Source organism: Pongo pygmaeus, chromosome 8 (genome assembly GCF_028885625.2).
Source record: "Pongo pygmaeus isolate AG05252 chromosome 8, NHGRI_mPonPyg2-v2.0_pri, whole genome shotgun sequence".
Classification (NCBI taxonomy): Eukaryota; Metazoa; Chordata; class Mammalia; order Primates; family Hominidae; genus Pongo; species Pongo pygmaeus.
Genome location: NC_072381.2, coordinates 81,163,381 through 81,185,316, shown reverse-complemented (window position 1 = coordinate 81,185,316; position 21,936 = coordinate 81,163,381). Strand labels below are relative to the sequence as shown.

Sequence of the window (21,936 nt, the reverse complement as noted above, 5' to 3'; positions counted from 1 at the left end):
CCATCACAATTATAAAAACAAAGTTTTCTGTGTTTATTTTATTTTAAATGTTTAATTATTTGCTCTACTGGAAATGTTTTGGACATAAGGATTTAGGTAAGGATCCAATTTAATATTTTCCAAAACCTAAACCATTTATAATATTTTACCCCACCCAATGATTTATCACATATCAGAATCCCTTGGGTAACTCCGTCTATTTATTAAATTTATTCTTTTCAGCTTTTTGGCCTGCTTATTCATATTCCAGAACCAAATTCTCTTGGTTATTATAGTTGTATAATATATTTAAATATATTTAAATATCTCTCTCATTTTTCAACTTCTTTTGGTATTTTCTAACTATTCTTTCATGCTTATTTTATCATGAAATCTTTAGAATCAACTTGTAAAGTCACAAAAAAATTAATATATTTTTGATAGCATGATGAAGATTGTGCTACTTGATCTATTTATAGATCAGTTTAGGGAAAATTGCAACTTTAAAAAAAAATCAAGTCTTCTTACCAATCCCCATAAAATAATGTTTTTCTGTTTGTTAAATTATTCATGTATGGCCCTCACAATCATTTTTAAGTTCTCTTCACATAGATCTTATATATTTCCCAAGTTTATTCCTATGTATTTTATAGATTTAGTTTATATTGTAAAGGAAATCTCTTCTTCAAGTATATATTCTATGTGATTTTGTATGTAGAAAAGCTATTGATTTTTGTGTGTGATTTCAGATTCTTTTTAAAAGTTTCTTAGGTTTAATATGTTTTCCTTGGATGTTCAAGACTCAATCTTCTATGAATAAATGATAAATTTGGCTCCTTCTTTCCAATTTCTATACCTATCATTTCTCTTGTCTGATTTCTCTGACTCCTTTCTCCAGAAAAGACAATAAGAGTGATGTATTTATGATAGCTTTTGCCATTGAGAAACGTTAAGCTTTTATGTAGGAAAAATCTGTCAATTCTTCTGTAGCTTCTGGGTTCCATGTCTTGTTTCAGAAGATCTTTCCCATTCCCCACAGGCTAAAGACAGACTGCATATTTTCTTCTAATATTTATAGTTTTCATTTTACATTTACATCTTTAATCCATCTGGAATTTATTTCTATATATTGCAGGAGATAAAAATCTAACTTTATTTTTTCCAGATGGATTGCAAAATTTCCCAACATCATCTGTAAAATTGGTCAGCTTTTCCTCACTGGTTTGAAATGCCAGTTTAATCATATTCTAAATAGATGAGTTTTATTTTTTAAACCAGAGCTTAAAAACCATAAAGGAAATGAATTGCAGTAGAGAACAAAGACATGAAAAGCCAGCAAAAATCCACATTAAGATAAAGTTGTGCACACACTATTTAATGCATGTAATAAAATACAAAGGCCACTCATAGCAAAATAGTATAAATATAAATACTGCAGAGAAAATATTCTTATATGGTATTCCAGTAACAAAGAGTCAGAGGATGAAATAGGTACACATAAAATACAAGACTGTAGCAGTTAATTATTCAAACATTGTTTAAAGTTACTCCCTGCATATGGAAACTTATTTGAAGCCTCAGAGCTGTAAACATCCTCCAGCTGCCTAGTTTAGCCCCAAATCAGATGTTTCTGAGAGCAAGTCAGAATGTCCACTAAGTAAAAAGCCAAGTCTGAAATTAGAAAAAAAAAAAATCCCCTTTTTTTTCTTGTAATGCAAGACTGTTTGGTATTTCATTTGCGTCTCTGTAGTATACGTCACCATCCCTCTTTCTTAGCATTGGAGGAGGGCTAAAGTGGACAGACGCCTGGCATTTGCAATTCTTTCTCTCTTTTAACAGGAAAAGTTGGTTAAGAATTATCAAGAATTAAATGCCAAACATAATTACATTCAACTCTGAAAGATGTATAGAAATCTTAAAGCATGTGCACCTACAAATGCATGCCTTTCCAGAGCTTTGAAAATGTTCAATTAAATAATGAGTTAACAATTAATATTATAATAGTGAGTCCTGCTATTCCTTGGCCATATCTATATGGTTCTATAAGGACTGAAGTGCTATTTGTTAGTGGAACTACAACAGAGCCAAGAGTAAATTTGTATCAGACTCTTCACTGGAAGTTTATAAAGCATGTTATTGGCCAATTCAAAATTTTATTTCATTATGCTATTGAAACAGCTCAAATAAAAATTAAAGGAATAATCAAAGACAAAGACAGTTTACTAATGTTACTATGTCGAGTCATGTCCTCTGAGAGTCATCCAGTAAGGGCAAAGGAAACCCACAAGATGATCATGAGGTGTGTTTCCGCACAGTATCATTGAAACATGCACATTGTGTTTTCTTTCACAAGTGGAATGACATGTTTTCAGGAAGGACATTTGACTGAGCTTTAATCAAGCAATTAAATAACAACTACGGCAATAATACCAACAGCACCAACAACCTCAAATAAGCCACTTTCTTCAGGGGTTGGGGATTGACCTGCTGTGTGTTGCAGGGAGGGGTTATGATAGAGAGGATGGCTTGCATCACATTATACAGGTGTTGTGAGTCAGTTATCTTATTACAAATAAAATGTAAACAAGTCCCAGGATATCCACACATGGGAGGTAATTGATGTTCTAGCCACTTTATAACAAACACTTGGATGTTTTGAAACATTACAGTATTTAGCAGTCTACACTAAAAACAACTATGAACTGAACAAATTTGTAATATTTAATCAGGAGTCTTAGGAATGGCTAATATATAACCTAGGTTTAGAGCTTTTTTTCAAATAAACTAAGCAAATGCAGATTTTTTTTTCCTATTATAAAAGCAGCCAGTCTAAGAGAGTGGGAGTACTGGCAGCTAGGTTAACAAATGCTGCCCCAAGAAGATTTTCCTGGAAAATCTTGCAGAAGCTGGGTCTATTTTTGCCGCTATTAATTGCCAAGATGGTCCTGGGTGCTCTTTGACTTCCTGACCCTCTAAATAAAGCTAGACTTTGGACAGGCTTTTTATTTCTCAAGCCCACGAGGAGTGCTAATTACAAAATACTTTAATTTAAACACTAGAAACTCATTCACGAAGCCAAGCCAAGTCTCAGATTTGAAAGCATTTAAAAATATCCTTGCAACAGCCGTACTACTTTATACTTTATCTATTTTTAGGACCTCAGTGTTTGTTTTGCTGGAAGAAAAAAATTAAAACATGAAAAGTATGCCATGAGCAAATCTGCAATAATAAGCAGCACATACATGTTGTGGAAGAAAATATTCAACATAAAGCAGTCAACATAAAAACAGATTCTGCTGAGGCATTTTTATAAATAGCAGTTATTATTTTGCTTTCAACTGCTGAGCACTTTAAATAACATGCCCTTAAAAGTTGTCAAGTGATTTACTTCATATAAATATAATTTCTTGATCTTAACTTTCATAAAATTATTATGGAAAATCATAAATGTATTCCATTAGTTCCATGTGTCATTTTATAGTCATTATATTGTTAAAATTAGAAGCACAAGGAAGAAAGAAATAAAAACATATAACAATGGTGCTGAAGAAGCCATTTATGAGAAAATATGCATGACTCTGTATAAAAACAGAATTTGTCTATAAAAGTTTGTGTAAAATGTTTCGAATCGGTATCATGTCACCCGGAGAGTTACAGATAAATTTGTCCCAACTGGTTGTCAATAAGTCATACCAAATTAAGGGCATACCCCACTTTAAATGTCCCTTTGAATTCTCAAGTATACTAATCCGAGGGAATTAGGTTTTGAACCTAAAAGAACAGTTTTGGAACTGTTTGCCTTCTGTAATTACTGCTATACACCCTAGCAAATTTTCACACTGTATCTTTAAAGGCAAAAATCACTTTAAAAGGTTCTGAATCACCTCCATCTGGAAAGTATAGAGGTATGTAAAGGAAAAGTATGGCTATTTCAATACTGGGAAAATGAAGTCTTAATGCAAGAAAATAAAGCGAATTGCCTGATTCCCACAACGGGGTAGCACATTCCGACTCCTGTCACTCAACAAGGGCTGTTGGCCGTGGGTGGAGCTGATGCAACCCTCCATCACCATGTTCCCTGAGACCAAAAGCCACCTCCAGTAGTGGCGGTTCAGAGAAGCTGCAGCTTTGTTCACTACTGCTGGCAGACACCAGAAACCATGGAAACACTTACAGGGCCCGAAACACCTTTATTCACTGCTTCAGAGCTTCCCTGCATCAGCCCACATGATTCAACTTGGCAATATAGAAAATGGTAAAGTAGGGTTCATAAAAATACTGATGAACACTGCAAATCATGTTCAGAGTAGAAATTGTGACTTTGCCAGCACTTCACCAATATTTCCTGCCTTGCAACCAGTAGATATGTAACCAAAATGGCTTGCTGTGAATTTTGTAGCACCCAAGCCAAAAGCAATAAAATTTCTGTAAGAATATATGCGCCATGGAAGAATACAACATCAGCCCAGAAAAATGATTTTCCTGGGAAGGCCTGTGCAGCGTTGAATAGGGCTCTCTATGATACGGAAGCTGGGCAGAGATTTTCGCTGCTTCCAGCCCACAATGAGGTAATTTTAAAGGCACTTTTCCCTTCATTTGTTCTGCATTCACTGAATGTACATTTTTTGATGTCAGAGGGACATTGCAGAAAAGATCAGACGAAATAGTCTGACAATGGAGCCAAAGTTCAAAGCTTCTCTATTTCCAGGTAACAGCCGCGACAGTTGGTCTGCACCAAATCTTTCGAGGGCATGTCACTGTAACCCCTTCCACAGCTTTTCAAACAGTTCAAGACAAACAAATCACTTAGTCGTTGAACAACTATAACATCTGATACCATCACACAGAAGTTGTAGCAATAGTCGCTAATCAAAGTTCCTTCTATTCAGTTGAAAAAAGAAAATTCCTCAGCTTTGGCTTAAGATCACCTTTTTATGTTGTTCTTTTGATAATTATTATATGCCAAGGTTGGGGGAGAAAAAGGATCCTCCCTATAAGAAGAACCAGGGAGTCAGGTTCTAGTCGCAGACCACTGTCAATCAATAACTAAGGGGTGTGGTGGGAGTCGACGGAGGTGACTGGGGAGCCCCGCAAAGGAATAGCCAGGCCCTCCTTAGACTCGTTCTGCCAGTCCCGCAGAGAGGGCCCACTCTCAGAGGTCTGTCCCCGGCAACCATGTTCTCCTTTCGGGCCTTCTGACTGACTTCTCAACGAAGCACGGACTGCCAATGCCAGCACCACCAAGCGGTAGAGTTGCAACACCACCACGAGGAAGTTCTTCGCGGCAAAGAACACCAGCATCTGATTGATCACTTTGAAATAGGTCATCAGTATGAGACGCACGACAAGGAAGGGGCCATCTTGTATGAAGACGCTGATTCCGATGTTCCACAGATCGGCACTGTACTGGCAAAAGAACAGGCTGGGGAATCCCCTCTCTGCCACAGACACAGGGCACACAACGTTCTGTACTGAAAACACAAGACAGACTAGTTACTATCTCTCTTGGAAGTGTAGACATATAAGACAATGACATGGGGACAAGTCATTAACAATGGGGACTGTGTTAGTAATAATTCTGTGATTTAATTATAGAATGGAAATCAAATGGAATGATCCAGTAATTTAATTCTGGGTGGAACAAATGAAAGCACCCTGCCCTGTGACTCACATCCACATAGAAAATGTAAGATCATCTAGTTCTCACCCTGGGCAAAGCACAATTAAATAGATTCTAGGAGCCAGTCATGGTCACAAGTGCTTATAGCCCAAGCTCCTTGTGAGGCTGAGGCTGCACCATGGGGGGAATAAAAAATAAAGGAAGCCACCATTGTGATCCTGGGGTCCACAAGGAAGCCTCACAGTTGCGTGCTCAAGGCCTCAAGTCAGGAAGCATGACTGCCACATTTTCCAGCAGTGAGTTGCTGGCGGGGTCACTAAGACTTCCTGGGCCACAGTTTCTTCCTTTGAAAACTGGGATAACAATCATATCAGTGAGGAGAGGGGTCCCTATTCATTGGCTCATTTTGTTTCCATTAGAATAACAGCCTTGCCTTCTGTCCACTTTTTCCCTCAGTCTTCCCCTTAGGATCACGAATGATTTGCTTGATTGATAAGCTTGAGAAACGGAGCAAAGTGTACGTGGCTCTGATCATTCTATATACTCTTTTTAGGACCTGCCTGTTTGTTGGTTTACACACTCAAGCATGTGTGCAAATTGTGCTGTGAAAATTCAAGTGCTTATATTCAAATTCAAACTTAATTCATATTGAACACATTTTTCAAATGATGGAGGGAAAAAGCCTGAATAAATGCCATTGTTATTTTATTTTGTCCTAATTTCTTGTGTTTGTTTCACAGTTTACAATAATGAATGGATATAATTACTGATTTTCTAGTTAAACAAAAGGAGGTCCAATCAACAGAAGAACTTTTGTCTTAATTTCTCAAATGTAAATTTAATTCAGGGTCAAGGGCGGAAAATAATCCTTTTATAATAATGAAGCTTTCCATTTGGAGTTTTCAAACAAAGAATGCCTTCGTCTACTGGAGCCTGCAAATATTATGAAGCTGCTTTGATATGGATAAATATAATGTACTATTTGTTGGAAAATACAATAATGATTTAGTCAGAAGTAACATTTGGTCTTTGTTTTTCAAACAGCTGCATAACATTATCACCCCTGAAAGTTTACAAAATGTCTTTCTTAAATACAAATTTTCTTAGCAAGGCAATAAACCATAAGATATGGGAGGGTGAGGATCGGCAGAGTGAAAGACAAAAGAGAAACCAAAGTATATCAATGGTAGCCTTTCCTAAGAAATGAGGGCCAGGAAATGGCTCCCAAAGGACCTTCTAAAGGTATTAACTCAATACCTAATGTGATGGCACCTAATATTCTGTAAGTGGACACCAGCTTGACCAATGAGTATAGCATACCTTCCAGGGCACATTATGAGAAAATCTGTGTGTGTGTGTGTGTGTGTGTGTGTGTGTGTGTGTGTGCATGTTAGCATACATTTGTTTGTAATTATTAATCAGTGATTCCATTTTTGGTATTTCTTAAAAGCCACAGCAAGTTTTTCCATCTATTCCAAATTGTTAATAATTCCAAAAAGTGGATGCTATGTTTAAAATGGCCTCAGACCTCTGAGCCTACAAAAGTGAACCAAAAAAGATGGAGAAAAAGTTAAATATCTCTGTCCTAAGGATTAATTATAATCCTGAGGCCAGCAATTAAGGTGTAATAAATAAACACGTCAGGCTAAGGAAAACATAATTATTAATTTCTAGAATTTCTTTGGAGTAAAGTGACATCCAGGAGAATTCTCAAATCAAAATTCTAGGGTTCCAAGAAGTTTTCAGATGACTCCAGATGAACACTGCTCAATTGAACTTTCTGTGATGGTAAAAGTGTTCCATATTACTGCTGTCCAATATGGTAGCCATTTGTGGCAACTGAGCACTTGAAAGGTGGCTAGTATGACTGAGGAATTGGACTTTCAATGTTTTAAATTTTTAATTAATTTCAATTTAAAGAGCCATGTGTGGTTGGTGGGTCCCCTGTTGGACAATGCAGCCCTAGATTATTGCTAGTATAAAATGCCTGGGAAACAGATTACTTCTTGCAAAATCTTAGTGGTTGATGTTTTATTAAAGTAAGACCAATAGGATTCCAAGGACCTCCAATGAGGACAATTTTAACTGCTCCTATGCCTTCTGAAGTTCTAATACATGGGTCTGAAAAAAGAATGAAAATTACTTCTTACAAATAATAAGAGATAAAACTTTTATGGCAGCAACTTGCTAAGCAAACTGTGTATTACTGAGTCATGACAAGAATCTTCAACCCTAGTGACTATGATTATCATCCCTATTTCATGGATGAAAGAAAGCTGAGACACAGATGTATTATCTGGTTTACAGGAGGTCTTATAAATCATAACTGATGGAACTGCTGTTTGAAGTAAATATAACCCCATGCAATTACCTGCTCTACTATCTTAAGCTCACCATGTACCACAGTGGATCCACTCTTCTTGGCTTATTAAGTTTCAAGCTACTTTCCTTCTAAGCTGAACTAGAACTAACATTGGGATACAGACATGATAATCCTTTCACTTGCCTTCTTAGTTTTAGCATAGTTTATAATCAAGAGGTGTAATTTTCTGTTTCTTTGCACAAACATCAGGATACTTACCTGCCAGGTCAAGTGGAAACTGCAGCATGCTCCAAGTCCATATAACAAGGATGGCATAGACTAGTGCAGGGCTATTCCTAGAATACAGACAAAATGTTAAATTTGTAATAAAAAGTATGATCACATGCAGAAGAGAAAAGTCTTCTCAGCCCATTTTTTTAGTATATTCCTAATAAACCTCTTGTGGCCAAAATATCTTGGTGATTTAATAAATCAATGAAAAAAATCCTTACATGATAATAATGGAATAATGAAGAAGTGAAAAATAAATAATCTGAGACTTAAAGCCCAACATATGCATGAATTATGACAAAGCCTCTTGGTCCCATATTGTTGTCTTTAGTTTTACAAAATTATGGGAACATTATGGGAGAAAAATGATAGGGGAGAAAATATAGATATTGACATGGATATTCAAATGGCTGATTTCAAGGAATGTCAGTGGGGGGATTAATAATTATTCTAAGAAACCAGGGATCTAATTGAAAAGACATTTCAAAAGAGCTAAATGATGCTCAAAGATTAAAAACTCAACAATGAAATAAAATTGTCATTAGATAGGAAAAAGGTAAGGAGATAAATCCAATAAACAAAGATTTATACCAGATAGTAGGACGTAAGGCAAGGAATAAGCCTATTTCATTCACCACTGTATCCTTAGTGCCTAGAACAGTGCTTGATGGATACAACATATATTTATGGAAGGAATGGTTAAATGCACAAAAGAAGGGTCCATACTCAGACAAATATACAAATGTCCTAGATCTAGGAAAATGGTCATGAAGGCTAAAATCAGAAAGAACAGAGGTTACAGAAATGCAAAGGATATTAAACAGGGTCACATTTATTTTTAGCAAAGATAGAAAGGAAGTTATCAATTTAAGCCTGGTGGCATAATAATAGATTTTGTTTCCATCTTCTGTCAAAAGAGATTTTCAGATTGAAGAGGTCTGAAAAGCATCAAGGAGGAGTAATTGAAACCAAAAGAAATGAGGTGATTGTAAGGGATATCTTTAAACGCTTCAGGTGTAGAGGCATTAAATACAAAATTAAATCTCAAAACTCTGAGAGAATTTGTAAATGAGATTTCTAAACCATCATTATCTGTCTTGGCAGTTAATGGTGGAGACAAGGTTGGTGATTAAAAAATGAAGTCTCAGCTTTCAAAATGAAGCAGAAATATGTCGTAAAGTACAAAAGTCACATTTACTATTAATCTCTAGTTAGATTATATAAATGATCCTTTAAAAGATTTCTGAGAGCCCTTTTAGAAGAACACAGTTATTACGAAGCATCAGCACAGGTCCTCTGAGAAAAATTGCACTCAACTAAACTTAGTTCCTCCTCTTAAAAAATATAGTTAGGATTATCAAGCAGGTAATGTTATGTAAATTGATGACAGACATTCAGATTTAAACAAGGCTTCTGAAAAAGTCTCCCATAGTATCCTCATTAACAAAATTAAGAAATATTCCAGGTGTGAATACTGTTAGGTGGATTCCTGTGTAAATGGCTCCCCACAGGGGGGACTCTCCAATGGGTTGTTGAAGGCTGCGCTTTTGATTCTTTTCTACTTCACATTTTACATGACTTGGTTGACATTGATGGAAGGCTTCTCATAGGCACATATGGCATGGAGCATGGATAGAAAACCAGTACCCTGGAAGACACAATCAGGATTCCAAAAGAAGTAACTGGATGACCTAGATTAGAATAGAATTGGATAGAAGAGAGAGCATTTCACAGCAGTAGCCACAAAAAAGGGCTCAAAGGTTTTCCCTAATTATTATCTAATTATGAGTCCACAGTATGACATGATTTATGATTTACCAAAATCAAATAAAATCATAGGTTGCTTCACAAGAAATATAAAGTCTAAAATTTTAAGTGGAAATGCCTTGGGAATGCAGACTGTAACTTTTCCCTCTTTACACAGTCAATGTCTATATACAACAGATCTTCAATAAGTGCCTGAATTTTTAAATAATGTTATGGACAGTTTCTGATTTCAGACATTCATGCCAGGCAGTTTTCTAAATGCTTAACTCTATGATCACACTTAATCCTCATACCAGCTCAACAAAGTAGACAAAATTCTTATCTCTATTTTATCAAGGAGGTAAAAGAGAGTTGAGGAAATTTGTTCAAAATGATGTAGTTATGAGTGTTGAGAGCAGAAATCAAAACTAGACAGCTGATTTCAGCATTTACTCCTTTGGCCATTACATTATATTATTTCCATGAATGAAACGGAAACTTTTAGGTCTGCTCTATTCTACAATGTTCAGAACATACCTGAAATATTATGTGTGGTGCTTCATATATTAGGAGAAACATTTATAAAGTTTCTTGTACCAAAGGGGAAGAACTAGAATGATAAAGCATTCAGAATCATGATCTATGTGAGATAGTTCAAGAAACTGAAAACTAGAGATAATTCCTTAGAAGTTTTATTTCATATGTTTAAGGACTATAATGTGGAAAAAGAATGAAACATTTCTTTTGACTTGAGATGGCCAATTCAGGCTCAAAGGACTTCAGTTGCACCTGTGAGAATTCAAATTTCATCACAATAGAGGAAAGTAGTTTCTAATAATATTACCTCAAAATAGAACAAGTTGCCACTTGGGGTTAGTATGACTTCTATTAGTGGAATTTTTCCAACAGAGCCTGTAGAAAAAGTTGTTGAGGATATTTTCGCAAGGTTTTTTCAATAGATGCAAAAGAAATTTTTCACAAGATCTTTTGAAGTTTCATCTAATCCCAAACTTCAATAATTCTACCAAAAACTATGTGCAATTTGCCTGCAAGGTAGTAGAAAGCAGTGGCAAAGCAGGGAGCTTTGGTGCCAAGTGACCAGAATTCTAACACCAGCTCCAGCTCTCACTAAGGAAATAGGATGTGAGACTCTGATTCCAGATTGATCAGTTATTAGTTATATGAATATGCATAAGTAGTTTAACATCTGTATGCTTTAGTTTACCCATTTACATTATGAGGAAGACAATAATAATAATTATCGGATTATATAATAATTTTATTAAGTATATTATTTAAACATGTTAAACACATAAAGCTCTTAGAACAGCATGTGACACAAGCTATTATGGTAGATCACTACGAATTAGTTATTTTTGGTTTCATGTCATCTTGAGACTTTATTTTCCTTGCCTGACATGTCTTTGCTTATAAAATTGGGATAATAAAAAAATTTACCTCATAGTGTGAATGTAAATGCAAAATAACTTACTAATTTAAAGCATTTAAGACTTCTTAGCACACAACAAGTCATAAATAAACATTACATAATTGTAGCAGTAGTAATTTTACTAGTATGTCAACATGCTTCTTAAAATCTTTGTATATCATCCTACAGAATAGGGATAAATGATATACTAACACTAGCCCTACATAAATCCAACTTTAACCATACAATAATAGATGCACATTTTTTGCATATGCATATATTATCTATGCACACACAAAATATGGAAGAATGTGGGTGTTGAAAAACATACTAGTGAAATTATCAAACAAAATTTTGGAAAACTAGGTCAGAAAATTTTTAAAGCAGGCAAATATGAATTATTAGATCAGACAGTAAAAATTCTCAGGAAGGTTAAATGTTAGAATGTAAATAAATCATGGAGATTAATGGCAAACACTCAAGATCTGCAAAGGAATTTTGTGTGGATTTATTCACCACTGTCCCGTGTGTGTAATCTGCCTTCAGAAATGTCAACTGAGAAGCATGTAAGTACACAATGAACTTGATTCAGAGAGAGACAAAAAAATCTTGGGAAGTTTAATTATTGACATTAGTATCACTTTTCTATTTGAAAAAAATGTAAGACAAAAGACTGGCATTTGGTATATCAGCACACTCAATCTGGTGGTTAAAAATAAAAATAAAAAGTCATATTTTACCAATTTGCTTAGTTATTTCTTTTTGGAAGTGTAAATATTCCTGTAGAAAAGACAGAATCAGTGGATAGAATTCATCTAGTTGTTTTTTTTTAAAAAAATGACAAATACCATCAGAAAAGGAAAAATAATAGAAAGGAAGAAAAAAATGAAGTATTAACCTATTCTGGAAGAAATATTTCACCATTTCTTCCAGGTGAAAGAGAGATTAGCCTCAACTCTGCAAAATAAAGATAAGACACAATGTAAACATAAGAAGAGTCTCCTTTGTATGGTCAAGTATTCACAGGGAAATGTTACTAATGCTGTGAGAATAGAATTCTTTTTAATACATGATCTATTAATATGTTGGAGGGAAAAAAAGACTGCACAAAATGATCTCCAAAGGTGTAAATGGCCAGGGAACTCTCCGTGGCAATGATGTTGAAATTCTGTCTTGTGAAAATGTTGGAAGGTGGCTGTCGTGAAATGAAAAGGTCAGCAAATCCTTTCCCCAACAAACATGTATAACACTAAAAAAATTGTCAAAAATTGTCAAAAACAATGATCAGGGCTGTGAAAATCAACCAAAGTCAAACAACAAATTGAGTAACATTTATTCATGAAAAGCTGGCCAAGCTTCAGGTAAGAACAGTGGGAATCTGAAGCATTCTTACCCACAGATATTCATTCCCCTATCCCCAGCTTGGCTATTTTTTTTTTAATTGTACTAAATGAAGTTAAACAGATGAGGAAGAATTTATTCAAGACTATTGCAATACAGGAGAAAGATTAAACTCAACTCTGCTAAAACAAAAAGTAGCAGAGTTTTCAAGAACTAGCGTGACCTACTGGAAAAGTACTAGAGACTGTTAGGATGGAGGTTGGTCAATTTGATTAGGCCACTTGTGTTTGGTAACTGGCACTTTTCAAAGTTAGGATCCTACCCTCTCACAGAGGCTGGGAGATAGGAGCTCCATCTTTCTTTAAGACTGCATTTTAAATAGATGGCTCCCAGCTCCTTGAGAAAGATATTGTTGGTTTGCAAACTGGCAAGAGGCTGGGAAATTTACATTTCAAAGGGGCAGAAACAGAATTTATGATATCAAATTTCTCAAGTAAATGCTCTATGAAAAGATAAATTAGGGACCTATAGTCAGCAAAAAAAAAAAAAAAAAAAAAAAAAGAAAAAAGAAAAAAACCCTGTCTAAGTTGATTCAAGTTGTGGGAATGGTAAGACCATATTGATCAGTTAAAGTGGTAATTTTACCAGTGACAGCTTTGGAGTGGAGTATGAAATCTCACACTCAGCGCTGTGGTCAATAGAAGTAACAAACTTGATTAGAAATATTTAAAAAATCTGTAGCTTGCTACTTTGAGACTGCAATCCCAACTGGAGTGAGTAATGAACTAACTTTAAATTTAATAGAGAGATTCTTAAAATGAGAGCTATAGAAAGGCTAGATGAGTACTCCTGTAGGCTTGGCTGACTAAGAAACTGCAGGCATGTTCAGGGAAGGCCAAAGAGGGCCCGTGGGAATCAAAAGCTAAGGCAGACGTGAAAACATCTTGAACTCTAAATGTACTATCCACTCCATGCACAGATCATCAAAGAGCAGAAGTCATAAGGGCTCACAGTATTTGATTCCAATCTGCCCAAGTTATTGACTGACCAAAAACTACGTAGCTATAGGTGTGACAACTAAGACATCGAACTAAAAATAAAACTAGGAATTTTTTAAAAATCTGAGACATCAGTGACTACAACCCAAGGAGAGATACATTCCTCCAATTAAGAAAACAGATGCAACAAAATGAGAAGTCTCAAGTGGTGGCAGTGGTGGGGGAGCCTGAAGATAACATATGGTTATAATACATTATCCAAAATGCCCAGTTCTCAACAAAGGAAGTATGTGATATATAAAAGAAAAAATCCGTGGTACATGTGCGCAACGTGCAGTACCATAGAGCCTAAAGTGTAATAATAATAATAATAATAATAATAATAATAATAAAAAGAAAAAAAAAAAAGAAAAATATAGGCCAAAGTCACAGACCATGCATAGAAGCTGGATAATGAAGACAGCTCTGGAGGAACATGTAGACACACACACACTGACACACATATATAAAAAAAAAAAAAAAAGAAAGAAAAAATCCAGAAATATCTAACTTACAATCAAGAGGGAAAACAGGTCAGTAGAAACTGTCTCTACTGAGGTCCAGATATTGGATTTAGCAGAAAAATATTTCAAAGCAACTATTATAAATATGTTCAAAGAATGAAAGAAAACTAAGTTTGATTGGTTAAAGAAAAGTCTCACGGCAATGACTCAATAAGTGAGTAAATAAAGATACAGAAACTCTGAAAATGATTAAATAGAAACTCTAGAATTGAAAATATGCAAACTGAAGTGAAAAATTCAATAGATGAACTCTACAATTGGACTCTACATCTGGATTTGAGATGGCAGAAAAAATAATCAGTGACCTAGAAGATAGATCAATAAAAATCTAATCTGAAAGACACAGAGTAAAAAAAGATTGAAGAAAAAACAGCAGAGCTTCAGAGACCTGTGGAACACAGTCATATATATTTTTAACAGGAGACCCAGAAGAAGAAAGATAGAAAAGAGAGGACAAAATATTTAGAGAAATAATGGATGAAAATTTTGAGGAAAAAAACAAAATTTACAGGTGTAAGAAGATCAACAAAGCCCAGAATAAGTAAAAGCAAAGATCCACACTTAGACACATCTCAAACTACTAAAAGCCAAAGAGGAAAAGAAAATCTTTAAAACATCAAGAGAAAATTGAGTCATCATGTACAGAGTAACAACAAATAAGTACAGTTGACCTTCGAGCAAAGTGGGGGTTAGTTAAGGGAACTGACCTCCCCACACACAGTTGAAAATCTGTGTATAATTTTGACTTTTCCAAAACTTAACTACTAATAGTGTACTGCTGACTGGAAGTTGTATCAATAACGTAAAGTCAATTAACACATATTTTATATGTTATATGTATTACACAGTGTATTTTTATAATAAAGTAAGCTAGAGAAAAGAAAATGTTATTTAGAAAATCATAAGGGAGAAAAAATGTATTTACTATTCATTAGTGGAAGTGAATCATCATAAAGGTCTGCATCCTCATTATCCTCACATTGAGTTGGCTGAGAAGGAGAAAGAACAGGAGAGGCTGGTTGGTCTTGCTATCTCTGGGGTAGAAGAGGTGGAAGAGGTGGAGGAGGTGAAAGGAGAGGCCAGAGAGGCAGGCACACCCAATGTAAGTTTTATTTTTTAAAAATCTGCATATACATCGACCCACACAGTTCAAACTCATGTTGTTCAAAGGTCAACTATAATGGCTAATTCTGGTCAGAAACAATGAAGGTCAGTAGACAGTGAAATTATATATTTGTATAAATATGTAAAATGGTGGATCTTTGTTTTTACTTATTATACGGCTTTGTTGATCTTCTTACACCTGTAAACTATGTTTTTCCTCAAATTATATATATATGAAAAACCTGCCAACCAATAATTCTTTATATAGCAAAACTATCCTTTAAACATGAAGGCAAAATAAGAACATTTCCAGATTAAAAAAAAAAAAACTTGGAGTATTTTTTACTACAGATTTGCCTTAGGAGAAACACTAAATATAGTCTTTCAGGTTGAAAGGAAATTACACCACATAGTAACTGAAATCCACATGGAGAAATGAAGTGCATGAAAATGATAAATGTGTGGGAAATCAAAAGAATATATAAATATGCAGTCATATAGATATTTTCTAATATCTTTTTAAAACCTTAAAAGATTATATAGAATAATAATTATAACACTGGATTATTTGATTTATAACATACAAAGATATAATATATGTATAAAAATAACAGCAAAAAGGAAGAGGAGGAAACAGAGTTATCAGTAATGGAGCAAGTGGGGCAACAGTGCTATGACCAAATGGAGCCACATTGTTAGGCTTTATCAGAATTAAGTTAGTTTTACCCTATAATAGAGTGTGAAATTTTAAAATGTATATTGTAACCCCTAAAACATCCACTAATAAAATAATTCAAAAAATGTATGGAGAAATTAACATCATTGACTTAAAAATGCTCATATAACCACCCCCACCAAAAAAACAAAAGAGTAAAGGGGTAACACAGAACTAAAAAGGACGTGAGACATAGAGAAAAACAAATAGCAAAATGGCAGCTATAATTCTAACCATATCAATAATTACATTAAATATTAATGGTCTAAACACAGTGTACCAGCTTGAATAGCGTCCCTTAAAATTCCATGTCTACCCAAGTCTCAGATTGTGACCTTATTTAGAAATAGGGTCTTCGTAGATGTAATCAAGTTAAGATGAGGTCATATGGATTAGGGTGGGCCCTAATCCAATGACTAGTGTCCTTATAAGAAAAGGAAAATTTGGAGACACAGACAGACACACTGCGGTGAATGCCATGTGAAGAAAGAGGGAGAAACTGGAGTGATATATCAACAAACAAAGGGACACCAGGAGTTGCTAGCCGCCACCAGAAACTAGGAGACAAGCATGAAGCAGATTCCTCTTCAGAACCTCCAATAGGAACCAGCATCTTCATTTTGGATTCCTAGCATCTGGAACTGTGAGAGAAGAAATTTCTGTTGTTTTAAGCCACCACGTTTGTGGTATTTTGCTATAATAGCCCTGGTAAACTAATATACACTTAAATCAAAAGACAAAAACTGTACTTAACTGGGAGGAAAATGCAAGATCCAGCTATAAGCTGTTTATAAGGGACAGAATGTAGACATATATATACATACAATTTGAAAGTAAAAGAATAAAAAAAGATATCTCTATGCCAACATAAGAAAGCTGGAGTGCCTATATTTGTAGGAGACAAAATTGACTTTCAGAAAAGAAATATTACTAAAGAAAAAGTGATCAGTCATGATAAAATGTTACTACATGGAAAGATGTTAACAATTCAATTTTCCACACCTACATACAGAGCCCCAAAATATATGAAGCAAAAACTGACAGTATTTAAAAGAGAAACAGACATTCCAACAATTAGAATGAAAGATTTCAGTGTTCTACTTTCAGGAATCAATAGAACAACTAGACACAAAATCAGTAAGGATACAGAAGACTTAAACAACACTATCAACCAAGGTGATGTAACTAACATTTTATAGAACACCCCACCCAACATGAATTAAAGACACATTCATCTCAAGTACACATGGATCTCCAGATAGGCCATATAATAGACCACAAAGTAAGTCTCCATAAATTTAAAAAAACTTAAACAATTTAAAGTAGATCCTCAGATGAAAATAGAATTAAAGCAGAAAACAACACCAGAAAAAAGTCTAAGAGATCCCTATATATTCGGAAGTTAAACAGTCAATTTCTAAACAACCCATGTCAAAAAAAATGACAGAAGAAATTGGAAAATATTTTGAACTGCATTAAGTAACAAAAAAAGACATATCAAATTTCTGAGATGCAAGCAAAGCAGTGCTTACAGGAAAATTCATACTTTAGATGTCTATAATAGAGGAGATGAAAGGTCTCAAATATAATAGAAAATATGAAAGGTCTGTAATGAAAGTTTCCATCTGAAGAAATTAGAAAAAAAAAGAAGAGCAAATTAAATCCAAAGCAAGCATAAAGAAGGAAAAATTAAACATCAGAACAGAAACCAATGAGGTGGAAAACAGAATAACAATAGAGAAAATCAATAAAACCAAAGGCTGGTTATGTTTAAATATCAACAAAATCAATAAACCTGATCAAACCAAAAAAGTAAACATCAGCCTATCTCCTCACCCGCTAAAAATACAAGAGAAAAGGCAGAAATTGCTAAACTCAAGAATGAAAAAGGAGGGTACCACAACTCACTCCACAGAAATTAACACATGTATCGTGAATATTATGGACAACTTTATGACAAAAATCCAACTTACATAAAATAGAAAAATTCCTAGAAAGGAAAATGTAATCAAAACTGATTTAAGAAGAAATAGAATATCTAAATAGACCTATAAAAAGTAATGATATTAAATTGATAATTTAAAAAATCTTCCCACAAAATAAACTTGGTCCAGATGGCTCCCTAGCTGAATTCTATAAAATATTTAAAGAAGAAATAAGACCAAACCTATGTAAAATCTTTCAGAAAATAAAGAAGGAATACTTCTTGAGGTATTTGATGAAGTCAGCATTACCAAAGACAGAAAAAGATATCATTAGAAAATAATACTACAGATCAATATGCCTCATAAGCAAATGTTAGCAAACTGAATCCAATAACATGTAAAAAATATTACAGACTGAGCACAGTGGCTCACACCTATAATCCTAGCATTTTGAGAGGTTTAGGCAGGGGGACTGAAACCAGGAGTTCAAGGGCAGACTGGGAAACATAGGGAGATCCTATCTCTACAAAAAATAAAATAAATTAGCCAGCAGGGGGCATGTGCCTGTGGTCCCAGCTGCTTGGGAGGCTGAGGTGGGAAGATCACTTGAGTCCAGGAGGTCAATGCAGTGGTGATCACACTGGGTGGTGCCTAGACCTGGGCTAAAGGGCAAGACCCTGTCTCAAAAGATAAAAAAAGATTATATGTTATAATAAAGTAGAATTTATCTCAGGAAGTCAAGGTTGGTTTAATATCTGAAAATTAATTAGTGTAATACATTGTTTTAATAGAATAAAAGACAATCAACACATAATTATGTCAATAAAAGCAGGAAAAGGATTTACAAAATTTAACACCCACAAAAAAATAATTCCCAATAATCTAGAAATAAAAGGGAATTTCTTCAAACTGGTAAAGGGCATCTATACAAAACCCACAAGTAACATCATCTTTAATACAGCAAGACAGAATGCTTATCTTTTGAGATTGAAATGTCTACTCTTACTACTTCTATTTGAATTGAAAGAAGTTCTTGCCAGTGCAATAAGGCAAGAAAAATAAAGGCATACAGATTAGAAATAATCAAAACAGTCTGTTCACAAGCAGCATGATACTGTAAGGAGAAAACTTAAGGGATCAAACTAATTAGCAAGTTGAGCATGGCTGTGGTAGTAGATCATCATACAGAAGTAAACTGCGTTTCTATTATAGCAATGAAAAATGTGAAAATAAAATTAAAAAAATAATTCCACTAGTAAGCGCATCAAAAAGAATAAAATACTTACGAAATAATTAAGAAAAGCAGTACAAGCCTTGCACTCTGAAAATTATAAAACTTTGCTGAGAGAAATTAAGGAACACCTAAACAAAGGATGAGATATTTTGTGCTCACAGATTGGAAAATTTAATATTGTTAAGATGACAGTTCTTCCCAAATTGATCTTTAGATTCAATTTATTCTCTACCAAGAGCATAGTACTTTTTTTTAATTTTTTACTCTTTTTTATAACTTGAAAAGAGAATTATAACAATTATATAAAAATGCAAAGCACCTACAATAGCTAAAACAAATTTTAAAAGAACAATTTTGGAAGACTTACAATATCCAATTTCAAAACACACTATAGCTACATAATCATGATAGTGTGGTATTGGTATAATGACAAACAAATAAAACAATGGAACACAACAGAAAGTCCGGAGAAAAAGCTTTACATCTGTGATCCATTGATTTTTTGATAAAGATGCTAAGGCAATATAATAAATAAAGACTCCTTTCAACAAATGGTATTGGGAAAATTGGTCCCAGCTGAAATGGGGCAGTGCCAAAAATAAAAAATAAACTTGGAAACTTACCTCCCACTGTACACAAAAATTATGTAAAAACAGATAACAGAAATAAATGTAAGAACTAAAACATTCCATAAGTGTGCTAGTTCATTTTCATGCTGCTGATAAAGACACACCCGACACTGGGTAATTTATACAGGAAAAAGAGTCTAATGGACTTACAGTTCCACATGGCTGGGGAGCCCTCACAATCATGGGGGAAGGCAAAGAGGAGCAAGTCACATCTTACGTAGCTGACAGCAGGCAAAGAGAGCTTGTGCAGGGAAACCTCCATTTTTAAAACCATCAGATCTTGTGAGACTCATTCACTATCACAAGAGCAGTGCAGGAAAGACCTGCTCCCATAATTCAATCACCTCCCACCAGCTTCCTCCCATGACACCTGGGAATTGTGGGAGTTACAATTCAAGATGAGATTTGGGCAGGGACACAGCAAAACCATATCAATAAGAAAACAAAAGAAATTATATTTCTCATTTAGGGTTAGGAAAGTAGTTCCTAGATATGACACCAAAAATGTGAAAGAACATATTGATAGATTTGAACTTCTTCAAAATTTTAAAAACATGTTTTTCAAAAGATAAACATTAAAAAATTAAAAAACAAGCTGAACACAGGGAGGAAATATTTATATTTAGATATTTGATAAAGGACTTGTATCAAGGAAATATAAAGAATTCTTACAACTCAATAGTAAAAAGACAATCCAATAAAACATGAAGAAAAATTTAAACAGACACATCACCAAAGAAGATATATGAATAGCTAATATTTCCATGAAAAGATGCTCAGCAACATTAGTCATTAAAGAACTGCAAATTAATGTCCTGGTGAGATACCTCTCTACAACCATCAGAAGGGTATAACAAAAAAGACTACAGGGAAAAGGATTGTTGATAAGGATGCAGAGAAAATGGAATCCTCATACATTGCTGGTGGGAATATAAATTAATACAGCTACTTTAGAAACATCTCAGCAGATTTTTAAAAAATTAATGCTATACTTAACATATAACCAGCCATTCCACTCTTAGGTGTCTACCAAAGAGAAATGAAAACAGCCAGGCAAAAGACTGTCAGTGAATCCTCTTAGCAACATCATTCTTAATATGAAAAAGCTGGAAGTTATCCACATGTACATCTACTACTGAATGGATAAACAAAATGTGGTATATGCGTTTAATGGAACATTAGCAACTAAAGAGGAGCTAAACATGAAACAACACGGATGAATCCCAGAAACATTACATTACATTAAAAAGCCACACGTAAAAGAGTACACATTTTATAATTCAAGTTCCATGAAATTTCTAGGAAAGAACAATCCACAGAGACATAAACGACATCAGTGGTTGCCTGTTAAGAGTGAAGACTGACTGCAAACTGCCACAGTAATCTTTTTGGAGTGATAGGAATGTTTTAAACCTGGATTGTGGTTATGGATAAACAAATCTATAATTACTAAATATCATTAAACTATAGAATTACAGTTGAACTTTATGTTATTTAAACCATAACTTCGTAAAGCTGTTAAGAAAAAGTTGCAGAATCAGAAGCTTTACAAACCTATGTAAATCCATAAAACTTAGGTAGATGAACTTTAATGTGAGCCAAAGGAAGGAAATTTATTTAATAAAAAATAGAATTTGACATATTAGCTAGAAAATAGGGAAGAGATTTAGACATTTTTGTGATGTAGATATCATTGCAGGCTTTCTCCTAAATCTATCAGCCTAAACTATGAAATAAAACATTAGAAAAAGTAAAATGTCATAATAATAGGCAATGCTGAGTAGACTACAATGAAGTGATCCTTTCTTCTGTTAGATATAAATATCTCTTACTTATGTATTAAGATTATTCTCCATGATTATCCTCTTGAGCCGAAAAGGGAAGGCTTATGTCCCAGTGGGAAAGGATTAAGGGTCTCCTTCTTTGAAAAGATAGATATTTGCAGTGTCTATTCTTGCAGTATAGGCGAGAACCAAAACAGGAAATCAGAACATGGAAGCTAATTTTTAGGAGAGAGAAAAATTTTATATTCTTCCTGGGCTTTGACTTTGGGAGGGTTT

At 34.3% G+C, this 21,936-nt stretch overlaps 1 protein-coding gene across 1 annotated transcript in view; it reads right to left on the bottom strand.

Annotated features, from left to right (window-relative positions):
• Positions 1-1,333: 1,333 nt before the first annotated feature.
• TMEM26 (transmembrane protein 26) overlaps positions 1,334-21,936 on the bottom strand; it is a 46,987-nt gene continuing 26,384 nt past the window's right edge. The window contains exons 5-6 of the mRNA XM_054436619.2: positions 8,181-8,257; positions 1,334-5,450 (exon numbers count right to left, since the gene is read on the bottom strand). Coding sequence (XP_054292594.1) covers positions 5,026-5,450; positions 8,181-8,257 — 502 coding nt within the window. The 3' untranslated portion in view covers positions 1,334-5,025. The remainder of the gene's footprint in view (positions 5,451-8,180; positions 8,258-21,936) is intronic.